Genomic DNA, 14635 nt, shown 5'->3' with positions numbered 1-14635 from the left:
TATAGATAGATAGGTCCTATTGGTTCTACTTCTCTGGAAAACCCTGACTAATACACTATCCTCAAGAAGCTCAAAATCCAGTCATGGGGATATACCCAAGTAAACCTTCTCCATGAAGCCTTTCCCAAACAATGACACAGAATACTGTACTATGAGCCAAATAAACCATCAAATAAAGAAACTATCAATAAATGTTCACTGAATAAATTATAAGTACTTGAAAACAAGACCCGTCAAGGACAATATCAGACCATGTAACTCATTCCTGCAAGAATTCTCATAAAGAGAGTGATCTGGTGTCAATTTACAACCAGACTTGCCCCTTTCCTGCATATGCTGAATGAATGAGATTTCTCTGCTTTATGAGTTAGTTACTGTTATTTGAAGCAGATCACTGGGAATAAATTTAAAACAGGGAGTGCAGTTATAAATTAGTTCATTCCCCTCACAGTGCATAGTACAAATAAGAAGCAAATAAGCTCACTTGAATGGCAGCCAAGTTCTTCTGCTCCTGAGATGGTGCCTCATGAACAAAGCGAAGCCAGTTGGAGTGTCGTGGGTTGGTGGCATCCAATATGTATAGAACTTCTCCCTTACTCCCACGAACCTGAAACATAAAAAGCTCCTGAGTTTGTACCTGAAGTCAGTATTAGGTTATACTAAACATATTAAGGGTAGGATATGATATTTTTTTTCATAAGTATATACCTTTCTTATTGACAGGTGTTGAAATGATGCTGGATTAACATCCACTCTTCCCCTTAAACATACGTACAAACAGAGCCTCCTATTTTATTTGGCAGATGTCTAGATGACTCACAATTGCAAGCAACTCTCAGAAACGTCCTGTGTTGATAGCTCTTTTCTGGTTAAAATTATTTGTTTGTAGGTATATTTTAATATATGTGTTGCAACTGCAATCACTCAGGGGATAACCGTAATTGCAACCTGTCGCCTTTTTTCCACAGAGGAGGGTGATACTGCTTTGTTCCCAGTTGAGGGGGGTGGAGCTGGAGCAATCCTTTCAATTTCTCTCTCCACCTGTTTACTGAATCATTTCCATATGAGGAGAACTTGCTAATGAAACCAATGGAAGCTGACATCCACTGAGCCACATTTTCACAATTTTAACTAGTTGATGAATAAAACAGGTTCCATTTTGTCTTTTCATGGCCTGTTCATGGCTTGCTGAGGATGGTGGGCCCTCTGCCTTGTGTTTCATGCCATAAAGCCTCCTGGTCAGACCCACTCAAGATTCGGTTGGAGGGAGGGAGGTAACTGCCAACATAGTGGGTAGTCCACTGGACATTCGTGAATCCAAGTTGCTTCAAATGGAGCTTCTCCAAAGCCCCCACACTGTAGGTTATCAGGCACTGCTCAGTTTAATAATGCATATATCAATGTCCATTCAACTCGCTCTGTGTTTATATTCAATTGAAATCCAGGGGAGGAGGAAAGAAGGAAATGAGTGATTAGCACTTCAGATCTCTAACACCAAGTAACACAAATATAAGAACATAAATTCACCCTTGCAGACTTGGGTGGGGATAAACAAATTCTACATTTCCAAAATCTTATTTAATAAAATACAGCACAACCAGCCTACTAAGGTATGTATTTTCATGATACATTTGGACAATCATGCATTCCCTGGACATAATCTCTTGAGTTCCTGCCATGGGCCAGGTACAGCTTCAGTCTCTGGGACTCTTTCAGTGAACAAGACAGATGAAGCTTAACGTCGCAGCACTTAAGAACAAACAAGCATAGAATATAACTTCAGGTAAAGAGAAGAGCTGTGAAGACAACTAATGCAGAGCTAGAAGAAGCAGACTGAGCAGAGCCGAGCAATCTCAGAGAAGAGGGTCGGGCATAGTCTGTCTGATGAGGTGACCTGAGAAGAGCTCTAAAGAAAGCAGGCACTGGCCACTGGCCAGTGGCCAGTGGAGGGCTGGAGAGAGTGCTCCCAGGAGGACGGAACAGCACAGAAAAGGCAAAGAGAAAGGCTCTGGGAGTGGAACAGAAGGAGCCAACCAAAAAAAAACGAGGGGCATCCAGATCAGACTACACAGGCCCAGTCACACACTGATGTACAGACTAGGAAAGCCATCTACAGAGGTCACGTTACCCCCAAAAACTTACACTGAAAAATCTGCTACACGCACTACAAAAACTTTTATGTCAGGATTTTAGCATCTATTGTCCAGAAGAAATAGTTTGCCTGTTCCTACTACCTTATACATTCACTGCCGTGTTTCTCAAACAATTCCTGTTTTCTTCAATGCCAAAGCATCCTCGATAATCATTTAAAAAGCTCGCTAATGAGATGCCAGACCTCACTGAGGAGGAATTTATTATTTAATATTATAATTTGATATTTTATATTATAATTGCTTAATTATAAATCTGAAATTTGATATTATAATTGCTAAAAGAAGAATTTAGGACTATAAACACCTACTATTTATCTCTCACATGTTGAGGTGTGAAGCTATGGGAATTTGTAACTTCTCACTGAAAAAAACCTCATGGTGAGAAGATCTCCTTTGGGAGGCACCTGAAAATTGTACTACATTCCTGCTTACCCCTCAAGGCGGGACCCTCACTGCCCACTGCCTCACTGCCCACTGATAGAAAGGAACCCTCTATACCTCTCCTCAAAGAGGACATCAACTCACCTCTCTTTAAAAAGGCAGAGTAAATAAATAATATTAAATATCTGGGTATAAAGTCTCCTTTCCTGGTTCCTCAACAGCCACAGTAACACAACTGCTTTATTGACAAACAGCTAAATTCAACAGAATGAACGGCAATGCCATTAGATACTTGAAAGAAAAATTTTCTCAGAACCAAAATTTAAAACCTCCAACTGTTAGGCAGAAGCTAGACTCCAGCAGTAGAAGGAATATCCCTAAGGCAGAGTCCCAAATCCTTGGAGGGGAATGACAGAGACAGGAGGGGGAGGCAAGGACGGTGATAAATAAGCTACACATTAAAAGCCCCAGGGGCATGACATCCTGACCTTGTGGCTTCCAAGACCTTGGGGCGGACAGATCAAGAGCCACAGGTGCAGAACATGCCCTCTCTTCCTCCACCTCTGCCGCAGGGTAACCCCTAGGCTCATTATAATGCATTTGCATTATGGGTACAGCCTCCCTTCCCCCCCAAGGAAAAGGCTGCCAAGAAGGTTCTGGCATAAACCTCATAGGGTCAAACGCCCCCTCCCAACCTGTAGGAGGAGTTACCCAAATGACTGGAAGCAGGCTCCATTAGAGACCACCCCACAGTAAGTCATAGCTCCTCCCCACCCTGAGAGACCCAGTAATACCCAATCCCAAAACAACCTAGGGGCAGGTTCCACCTCTCAGAATCTGCCCCCCTCTCCCACCTTGAGAGTATTCATTCCCTTTAATGTAGTAAAAGTAAAAGTAGCTTTGTGCTTGCTACTTTCCTTCTGGCTGTCTTTATTGGAGTGCAGATCCCCACATAAATCTTCTGGGGAATCCAAGGACTGAGACCTCCATTCACACAACAGACTCTCTCTCACCCGTAACACCACTACTGTTGAAATCCACACAATCCAGCTAATTTTATGTAGGGAAACACCAATGGTTCTGTCAGTGACATATCTCAGTTTGAGAGGATAGCACTACTTACAGAAACTAGTCAATGGCCCTTCTAAGTCAGACATTTGTCGCCTGGTATTAAGTACAGTATATATCAGATGTGTTTGACATTTGGAATTCTTTCTTCAAAGATGTGAAATATAACGAAGATTTCTCCGTGATTTACAGTGAGCACATTTTACCAGGGGCATTGTTTGTTCTTCGTATATTTCAGCTTTCTCCCAGGCCCTTTGGCTCCAACTATGTCCAATTATTCACTATTAGTGACTCATTTCCAGTCCATTAGATGTAAGCACTCTCTGGTTGTCTATAACCTTCTCACACCATATTACACCTTAAGAGACAAGCACAGTTTAATTTCACATTAAAACTCCGATGATACCTGTCACTTTCAATACATCCAAATTTATTTTTTTTTAAGATTTTATTTTTATTTATTTATTTATTTGTCAGAGAGAGAGACTACAGTGGGGAGAGTGGCAGGCAGAGGGTGAAACAGGGTCCCCGCTGAGCAGGGAGCCTGACGTGGGGCTGGATCCCAGGGCCCTGGGATCATGACCTGAGCCGAAGGCAGCCATTTAACCGACTGAGCCACCCAGGTGTCCCTCAATACATCCCAATTTATATATTGGTTCACTTTTACTTATAGTCTCATAACAACACTATCATAAGCAGTAATGTACTATAGTTGCTTACATATTCATAGTTGAGATAATTTTTTGTGGTCATTAACAGACCCACTGCCTGTTTATTTTATTCTAAACACCTTTACCCAAATGACTATTCAGTTCCTTCGCAATCTTTGCAGGCTACCTGTCTTCTCCAACTTTCAAATGCTTCATTCCCCTATCCCAGTCTTCAACACTTCACTGAAACTCTTAGATTATCTGCACACATAACTTGTATCTTCCCACCCTAACCACAGCATTCTCCTCATGAAATACCTAAAAGAGACATTCAAAGATAATCTAAGCCATCCTTCCTCTCCAGAGAAACCAAGTAAAAACTCTCCATACAGATGGCTACTATTAAAGTCTCCATTTATCTATTTTTAATTTGATACTGAACCCTGAGGTAATAAATTGAACATTTTTAAAGTCTAACAAATAAAGAAGATATTCCTCTTAGTATCATGTTCTAGCATCTAACTAAGCTCTGCAGCCAAAGTGTATTTTTTTCCCTGTCAAAAGTGGACTTCCAAATACCATCATCTTTGATTTGAATTTTCACGAAAATGAAGTGTATTGGTTACTGTCCTACTGAGCATCGTCTTCTGCATGCCTGGGGGCCTGTAATGAAGTGAATGTTCTCCTCTTGCAGTAAAAACCATCTCAATCCCAAACGCTGTTTGATCTGCACAGACTTCCTAAGCCAGTTACACAAAAAAAAATTAGCTAAGGTGGGGAAGGGAAAAGAATCCCTCATATAAAAATGAAAATATTCACATTTCCATATAGCTGTTTATATGTCTATGAACTTGCCACTTAATATTAAATGTAAATTAGAACTGCATAGGAATTTGGCAGGTTCTAGTCTCTGTTAAATGCTACTGACATCACTTTTGAAGTGTCCAAGAGAACGTGCTACTATGGATCTGTCCCTTTTTTCAGACCAAAGATTAGTAGTACTAAATATAAGTCACACTTGATTTTGTCTTCCCACCCAGTAAAGAAGAGAAGAAATCACACACACACAAAAATTCAGCTCAGTAAGAAAAAAATCCTAACTTGTTTTTAAAGATTTTATTTATTTATTTGACAGAGAGTGTGAGGGAGAGAGCACAAGCAGGGGGACTGGGAGAGGGCAGAGGGAGAAGCAGGCTCCCCACTAAGCAGGGAGCCTGAAGTGGAGCTCCATCCCAGGATCCTGGGATCATGATCTGAGCCGAAGACAGATGCTTAACCAACTGAGCCACCCAGGCGCCCCCTAATTTATAAATAAAAGGAAAAAACTGGCAATAGGTAACCAGTAGAAATTTTCTTTCCTTAAAGTTAAATATTTTCTGTGTTAAATTGGGTCAACTATAGACAGAAGAGCTTTTTATTATTTGGATAGTTAATTTTTACAAGAAAAAAAATCTACAGTGTTATTTACTCTATTATTCTGAATGCCTGGGGAATTTTTTACTCACCATATAATAGGACACCAGGGCAAAGCTAATCAGTCATATTTGTCCCCAGACATGGCAAAATGTAACCAGTAGAATTTTATTTAAGATATGGTAAAATTTAACGGCAGTGAAGTACAGTCAGTTCCAAAATATATAGTAATAATGTCCTTAATAAGAAGTCGCAGTATGTGATATGATTTATTTATTAAATAAAATATATTTCCCTTCCTATCTTTCAACAAGGCTTTTCAAAGAAGCTAGTTTTTTTTTTTAGTATATGTGCTGCCAAAGCGAGCACTCAAAGAACTAATTTTAAGCACTAAGATTTAAGGTATGGATATCTTTAGAGTATACAATGTCATCATATTTTTATATTTAAATTACAGGCATTTTTTTCCGTGATTGTTTTGAACTGAAGTTAGGTCAGATGCCCTGCCTTCAGTGTCTAATTAAACAGATTTCAGGATATATATGGAAGCACAAAAAAACAAGTGTGCTCATGTAATCAGTTCTGACAGCACAATACTGTCAGATTTATTTTTTTTAAGATTTTTATGTATTTATTTGAGAGAGTGAGAGCAAGAGAGGAAGAGGGAGAAGCAGACTCGCTGCTGAGCAGGGAGCCCAATGTGGGGCTCGATCCCAGGACCCTGAGATCATAACCTGAGCTGAAGGCAGACGCTTAACTGACTGAGCCACCCAGGCACCCCACTTTGTCAGATCTAAGCCAAAGAGACACACTTTCAGAAATCAGCAAGGATTGTCACTAGGAAACTAGTGATTTATGGTTTCTAAACAAAGGGCATGGGGTTTTTTTCTGTTGATTTTCCAAAGGGATTCCATTTAAAATTCTTGCTTGCTTTGGGCTATACACACACTCGCACATACACACACACACACATACACACACATATCACTGTGGCATATCTGTTTACATCTCCCCCCTCCCAAACTATCTAATCACCCCAACCATGGAATCCCCCATCTTCAGATGGAAAAGCAGACAGAGAGAAAAGAGGTTTTTACAGATCCCAGTCTCTTTAACTGAACAGCATTCAGAATATAATGCACAGGAAGTTAAATAACTTAAAAGGATGGATGTGAAAAATTAAGTCTGTTTTACATTACAAATAATTAGTGCCCTAAATATGTCAAGCTGAAAGGAACGTCAGAAAAGTATTCTGGAGCGGGGAAAATGCCGGACTAGGAATCAAAAAGTGAGGTGTTACGCAAGCTCTGACTGTATCACTGCGGGTGAGTCATTCCCTCTCACGGGGTTGAGCCACGGTGACCTGACCTCCAAAACGGGGATGATAGTCCCTGCTCCACGACCTCTCAGAGACTCTGCGAGCATTGAATGAAGTTCTAAGATGCAGGACAGCACTGTATACCAATGGATATGTGCAATCACAAAGTATTAGGGAACAGAGGCTCACAGTGGCTCAGACACCTTCAACACAAACCCTGCTGTCCAATGGCACAGCTGGGAACATATGTACCATTTTTCTGCAATGCTAACTTCTTCCAAGGAACAAACGTGAATGACACCCTAACAACCGCGATTCAAATGCAAACACATATTCAAATAGCCTCTGCCTGAACACCCGAAGTAAGAGCAGGTGCCTTTAGAACGAACGTAGTAGCAAATCCAGGTAACCGTTTCAGCTGAATCGACACTCTGACCCTCAGCCAAAGTGGTACATGTTGCTCTGTGACCAACTGCCATCAACTCCAGCTCTGTCCTCTTCAGTGGTTTTAATTTCTCTTACACATATGGACCTTCAAGTTTCTGAAGGCAAGAGTCCTTCCTTCTCTTTGTTTTCTCTTCTACAAGACAAGTAACACATTCCGTCTGATGTGATTTAGGTTCCTTTGCTCTCCTCGTTGTGCTCTATGGACGCACACGAATCTGTCAAAGCTCTCTGAACATAGGACATGATACGGCATACAAAGGGCCGTATGACCCACGATCTGGGCGTCACGTCTACTGATGCAACTTCAAATCACAAAGGCTTTTTTGGCTCCATATCTTACATTTAACTGAGGTTGCCTTTATAATCAACTGACCTGCATCAAGCACGTTCTCGAGATACAGTCAGACACAAAGACAAGTTTAACTGAGCAACTCGGTCGAGTTTACGTAGGTAGGTAAATCCTACCTATACTTAGGCAATTGAGCATTCCGGGCTGGAAACTTTTTATTTGGGGATGATCTCAATAAATATTTTATTCACTAAAAGCTCGGCTAGTGTGTCTTTAAAAAAAAAACCCAAAAAACTGCTGTTGCCTTTATTTCCTTTGAAAGTTCAAAAATAATTCAGGAGAGTAATGAGAGACTTAATGTAAAACTTTTAAAAGCACTCCTTTTTTGAGTCTTGCCTTGCCTTTCACATTATTTTGAAAATTGAGCTACTTTTTTAAAAGAAGGAATAACTGAAATAAACTGAAAGAGTGTATCATCTTTTCCACTGAAAATTTATGAGACAGTGTAGCCATTGTCCCTTTCTATAGTTTTACAAACATGTTCAGGTATTCAGATTTCAGCGACATTTTGGATAGAGACGTTTTTTATGCATAAAGAGTAAGTAGGGGCACCTGGGTGGCTCAGTGGGTTGAGCGTCTGACTCTTGATTTCGGCTCAGGTCAGGATGTCAGGGTTGTGAGATCCGGCCCCGCACTGGGCTCTATCCTGGGCACGGGACCTGCTTGGGATTCTCTCTCTCCCTCGCCCTCTGCTCCTCCCCCCTCCCTGCCTTTCCCCCCACTCACTCTGTAAATAAATAAATAAGTAAATAAATAAATAAAATCTTTTTAAAAAGAATAAAGTAAATTCATCCGACATTAGCTTATTATACCCATTGCTTTAGGGGTTTTCTGTAAAGAATATGGAAGGGTTAGGGTGTGAATACTGTGGCATCTATTTTGACAACTTAGTGGCTTATTTGTTTACTGTTTGGTTTTTTTCAGGATCATAAGGCAGATGACTTCCCTATAAGTAAAGCGTTATTTCACAAACAAAGTAGAAAACCACATTAATAAAGTCAGTATGTCTCCTGACAGTTTGGTAACACCCACCAGATCCATCAGAAACAATTCACAAAACTTCAAATCTAATTAATTTTATGAGACCATAGTGTTGCCCAATTGTTTAATATAGATTTGAAACTTACACAGACTTAAAGCCTTGAAGTCAGCTTCTGGAGAACATTCCCTATGGCATATTAAAAGGGTATAAAAAATGTGCCAAATAATAATAAGCAAATTTGAGTAGCAAAATTCTAATCAGACATGAAATCATTGGAAATAGTCGGTTGTATAAAAAACAGTGACAATCTCCAAGATCCAGAGATCAAAGTTTTGATGCTATTTTTAGAATAAGATGCTTTGTATCTGAAACTTCTAGGCAAAGGTTATGGAAACACTGAATAACAAAGAGCAGAGTGCAGTCCACAGGGAGGAAAAATGAAAAAAAAAAAAAATCTACTTTTCCTTTGATCCCGATCATCTAACCCAAGTTCCACTGCTATAGTCAAACTGTTTTCAGATTTTTTTCTTAAAGTACATGGTTTTTCCACAGGCAATTAAAATTAAATCCACTCAATCCATTTAAATTAATTATATTGTCTTCATTCACATCTTTAAAATGTACATAACTTAATACAGACCAAATGAGTTGTCTTCATGTAAGAATGAACTTAAGACAATAAATGTTTCCCAATTACTGCCAACTGTCTCGCTGATACTAACAGGAATTGAAAAACCAGTGTCTACAGGAAAGAAACAGTAAACAGGAAGAGATATGCCTAGCATTCAACTTGGGAACTTTCATATATAAAAAGGAAACCTAAAGAGAAAGGTACTTTGGAATTAAAAACCAGAGTTAAGGAGAGAATGAAAGATGAGTGGTAAGTGTTGATTTAGAAGCCCTGAATGTTGGTATCTAATATCAGAAAAATAGGGTATAGAAGGAGAAAATCTGACAGACTATCCCTCTAGAAGCTTTGATTCCAACGTAGACAAGACCATACAGACAGGCATATTTCAGGTAATTACAGGAAGGAATACAAACACAGAATTTAAATAATATATATGCTATATGTAACAAAGAGGAAAGTAGACAATTCTCAAATCTTCCTTCCACACATCTAGCCCATCAGGTTGGTTGGCCAACAACTCACGACGCTCCATCTTTGAGTCATATCATGACACAGTGGAGAGATGGCAAAATATGACCCTCACATATAATTCACAGAAGGCCCTTGCATGTCACAGAACAGTATCAGTAAGGGTGATTTGCAGCATACCACCTGAGTTAAGGAGTGTTCAGAAAAAGAAGTCTTCTCCAAGAAGGTGATCTCTACTTGCTCCTGAAACATTTAGGTTCCTCACTCAAAATTTCTAGCTAAAGCTCTTACTTCCTATCATCCAAACATAAACAGAAGAACTGGCTCAAAAGGGGCCACACATCTATGTTGTACATGCTTCTCTCTTACTGTAGCTCATTTTCAAGAATTCTGCCAAAAGTCTCATGTTGCCAGGAGGCAGGATCAGTGGAATTGGAATATCTCCCCATTACAGACCAAGCTGCATCTGGCACCAGTAACTGCTCTGGCAACCAAAGGCCTGGCAAGGAATGCTGTCCAAACCTTGGACACAAATATTGCAATAGAGGATGCTTTCTGATAAAAAAAAAAAAAAAAAAAAAAAAGCTGGGGCTTTTCCCTTGATCGGATGTTCTTGCAGCTGGTATTATATATCCAGGGGCCCAGGGAGTTGATGGAACTAAGAACTCACCCTGAAGGGGAGCCCTTCAGAAAAGGACTCTTGGGCACTCCAAGGGATCTTTCAGGAATTGTGGTCCCTTCCAGAGATGCGGGCCTAACTGAGCCACCTGGGTGGGCCCTCTGACTCCACCACTGGGGACCCTCAGTCCTCACTCTCCAATCTCCTCACCTCTGAGTCCAGTTCATGGACTGTTTAAGAACATGGACAGACACTGAAATTATTCAGTCTCCTGTTGCCGATTCAACCCTGACATCGACACTGCTCTGACTCTGTATCGCAAAATCCTAAAATTGCATTTTTGATTTGTTCCTCCTATAGGACAACCTCTCATTCCCAATCTAGTCCCTAAATGACTGCCCTCCTACCCAGCTTGTTTTATACCCAGTGTAGTCCTTCTAGTCACTGGATTCTTTTTCCTCAATTCCAACCTTTTTTTTTTTTTTTTTGACAGTTGCAGCCCTGCACTGTTGGATTTGCCCCAGGCCAGATGAAGGCCAGTCCTGCCCTGGTAGCTGGAACTCCTTGGTCCTCTACATTCCATCAGTCCCACTTCTCTGGGATGTGTAACCAGAATGGTGGATTATACTCCCCAGGCATCACTTTAGACCCTCCTCATTGACCAATCTCCTGGATTCTCATCTACCCTTGTCTCATCTCAGCTCAAGCCACTCTACCCTTTTCCCACCGCACTGAGGTCTCAGTGTGAGCACCTGACAATTAGTTTTTCTGACTGTAATGTAAATGCCTGACGCTAAGATTTGATTGCCTCCACATCTACTTCAAAGATCTCCATCTTGAATGAAGACATTGACAGCCACAGAGCTAAAGAGCCTGGCTGTCTCACTCATAAAGTTCTCTTTTTAGAGAGCTCTGGTTGACATAGATAACTGACCTTCTGACCACTTGTTTTTCCCTTCCCATGCTTTAATCCTCACCCACTCTTATGTTTTAAATTCATAAAGAGTGAGCCCACAAAACCCTAGACACCCCACCCTCAACTCCAGTAAAGGCAGAACCCCAGGTTCACGCTCTTTCACACACTCTCTCTCAATCCCCAGGACCTCACTGGTATGCCATGTACCCTTCCAGAACCCACAAGTAATAAACATTTTTTCGAAGCTCCCTGATGGTTGTTGCTGAGGTTCATCTTGCAATCATAATAAGAACCATAAGGACCAGTCCAGCCACAACATTGTCCCCAGGTTGGGGAAATGTCTCTGGAGGCTAGCCAAAAGGTAGCATGGACCCAGGTGAGTTCCCCCAGGCATTCCTCCGGGATGCCCAGCACTACTATCCATAGGCTGAGACTGACCCAAACACAGGCACACCCCCATACACACATGGCCCAGGCTGTCCAAAAGCACATATCCCCTGTCTGGAGCAGGCAATGGCGCTCACACTTCCATCTGAGAGATGCTCACGTCAGTCAGATTCCATAATGATGAAAGTCTCCCATCTGGATCAGTATCATGTTACTTCTACTGAACATATGCTTTGTATTTAGTCAGTCATTCTCTGAAAACTGAAACATAAAAGGATCCTGCTTTAAAGAACAAATAAGGATAGTAATAACAGCTAACAGTTATTGAGTGTTTATTATGTGTCACACACTTGGCTAATAAGCACCTTTACACATAATATACAATATATTCCTCAAAACAACCCCATGAGGTGGGTGCTATGTATTAAACACATTTAACAGATAAGGAAACTGAAACACAATCAGAATAAATTATCTAAGGTTTCACAGCTAGTTAAGTATTGATGTTAGTGTTCAAACCAAGACAGTTTGGTTCCAGAGCCCACCACATTATACTAACTCAATATCCTTAGAACCTTGGTTCCTAGTTGCCAACTGGTAAGCAGAATTCTAAGAATCACTCCTCATGACCCTTGAGAATACCTTCCAGTTTGAGTGTAGGTAGAGCCTGTGAGGACAGTGAGTTATCACTCCTCTGATCATGCTATATCACAAAAGGGAGAATACCCTTGGGGAGCCTCACTAATCACACAAGCTGTTTAAGACCCTCGAATTTTCTCTGGCTGGTGAGCAGAGAAGTCAGAGAGCCAGGAAGCATGAGAAGGCTTTGACATGAGAAGGATTTTCCATTACTGAGATGGCAGGGATACAAGGCGGCCTGATGGGGAACCCTGAAAGCTGCCTCTGACCAGCAGTCAGCAACAGAACACACACCTCAGTCCTATAACCTCAAGGAACTGAATCCAGCCAGCAACCAGAATGAGCTTGAAACAAACTGATCATCGAAACCTCCGGATGAGAACGCAGCCTTGCAACACCTTGATATGGCCTTGAAGGACCTTAAGCAGAGAACTCACTCAGACTTCTCACCTACAGAACAGTAAGATTTAAAAAAGAATGCTGTCTTAAGCCACTAAGTGTGTGGTGATTTGTTACAGTCAAAAGTAGAAAACTAATACCCAACTCCTGGTACCAAAACCTGTATTCGTTTTCTACTGCTGCACCACAATTACCACCAACAGAATAGCTTAAAACAATACTCATTTCTTATTTCCTAGTTCTGTAGATCAGAAGTCTTGATGGGTGGGACTGGATTCGCTGTTTAAGGTTTATGGGGAAGACCCTGTAGGGATCTGCTTCCAAGCTGCTTCAGGCTGTTGGCCAAATTCCAGCTCCTTGAAGCGGTCTGACCAAGGGACATCCTCACTGTCTTGCTTCTTTCACTTCAGATGAGATGATAAATGGTGATTTACAATCTACATAATATTAGTTATATAAAAATAATGCAAATGCCTTTAAGCATAATATAAATGTTTAATGTAAGAGATTTAGTCTTATATTAAATGAAGGAAGGGAGGAAAAGAATAGAGAAGGGACCTACTACGTATTATTTATAAATTTTAACGCTAATTCTTGCATTACAGACATAATCAGTTCCCCTCCTAAAATTAAAAAAAAAAACAAAAACAAAAACATGTTTCTGCATTCCCCATTTCATCAGTTTTTCCCAAATCTTAAACCTTCAATTATGGTTTTTTTTTACATTTATTACACAGCTGCCAGTGTCCTTTCACCAGTATAACAGAGATATCAAACTCGCATCAAGAATTTAACACACAAGGAAACCACTGACCATAAATATTTTTCTATTACTTTTTCACCTCGTAAAGACATAATAAACCATTAAAAATACAGATGTAGAACATAATAAAGAGAAGAAGTTGGGGAAACTGATGCTCAAAAGGTACTATATAATATTGGTTGAAGGTTTTTAAAAGTGTGCTTACAAATTTAGGGCTTTCCTTGAAGCAGCGTTTTTAAGTTTGCAACAAACTACTTTTAAAGATAACTCACCTAAAGTTACAAAGTGATAACAACACCTTCTTTGTCCAGAGATATCTCACTTCACTGGCAACTGTTAACACAAAAGTGAGAAAAACTTGTTCTGTGCATACACAAAAACTCTAATATTAAACTCTAATGATCAGCTCGCTAGACCCATGACATCACCTTCCAAATGTGTTCACTGGGGGAGACAGACAACATCAGGACGTCTCAAGCAATGAACTCCTGCAAACAGAACTACTTATACATGTGGGTAGTATCATGTTCTATCTCACGAATATACATAACATTTTTTTTCAATAACAAAGAGTTCCTTACTGACTCTAAAACCTACTGCTTTACTCATATATTGTTAGCCTATTATACTTACCTTTAATGGTTTTCTCCTATAGAAATACCTATAGTTCTTGAGCTTTTACCTAAACAGAAATTGGAAATGTTCCTATCCAACATCACAATTTCTTTAACCAGATGTTTCTGAAAGCTGATTTTTTTTTAATTTATTTTAGAAAGATAATATAGTGCATATACTGTTTACATAACATTTTCTACAGAGTTTGGAACACCATCCCATAATCAGACACATTCACATTTCTGCACTAAATCCATGAATAGTCATGCTAAATAGGATAAAAGCAAAAGGCTACAAACAGCCTTACACAAGTTCAAGTCAGGTTTTGCTGCTAAATAAGATATATATCTTATTTATATTTGGTTTTCAGAGCTTTGGTTTTAAGGAATTTGGTTTTCAGAGCTTCTTGGAGTTCAGATTTCCATATAAAGGTCTAT

The 14635-nt window shown here is 40.1% G+C and overlaps 1 protein-coding gene across 2 annotated transcripts in view; it reads right to left on the bottom strand.

The window, feature by feature from the left end:
• PRDM5 (PR/SET domain 5) overlaps window positions 1-14635 on the bottom strand; it is a 193026-nt gene that overhangs the window by 135454 nt on the left and 42937 nt on the right. For both annotated transcript variants that reach the window (XM_021681494.1, XM_044912634.1), the window contains exon 3: window positions 485-607. In XM_021681494.1, the coding sequence (XP_021537169.1) occupies window positions 485-607 (123 nt within the window). The remainder of the gene's footprint in view (window positions 1-484; window positions 608-14635) is intronic.

This window comes from Neomonachus schauinslandi, chromosome 2 (genome assembly GCF_002201575.2).
Source record: "Neomonachus schauinslandi chromosome 2, ASM220157v2, whole genome shotgun sequence".
Taxonomy (NCBI): Eukaryota; Metazoa; Chordata; class Mammalia; order Carnivora; family Phocidae; genus Neomonachus; species Neomonachus schauinslandi.
The sequence above is the reverse complement of the archived record's forward strand: the minus strand, read 5'-3'. Positions and strand labels throughout refer to the sequence as shown.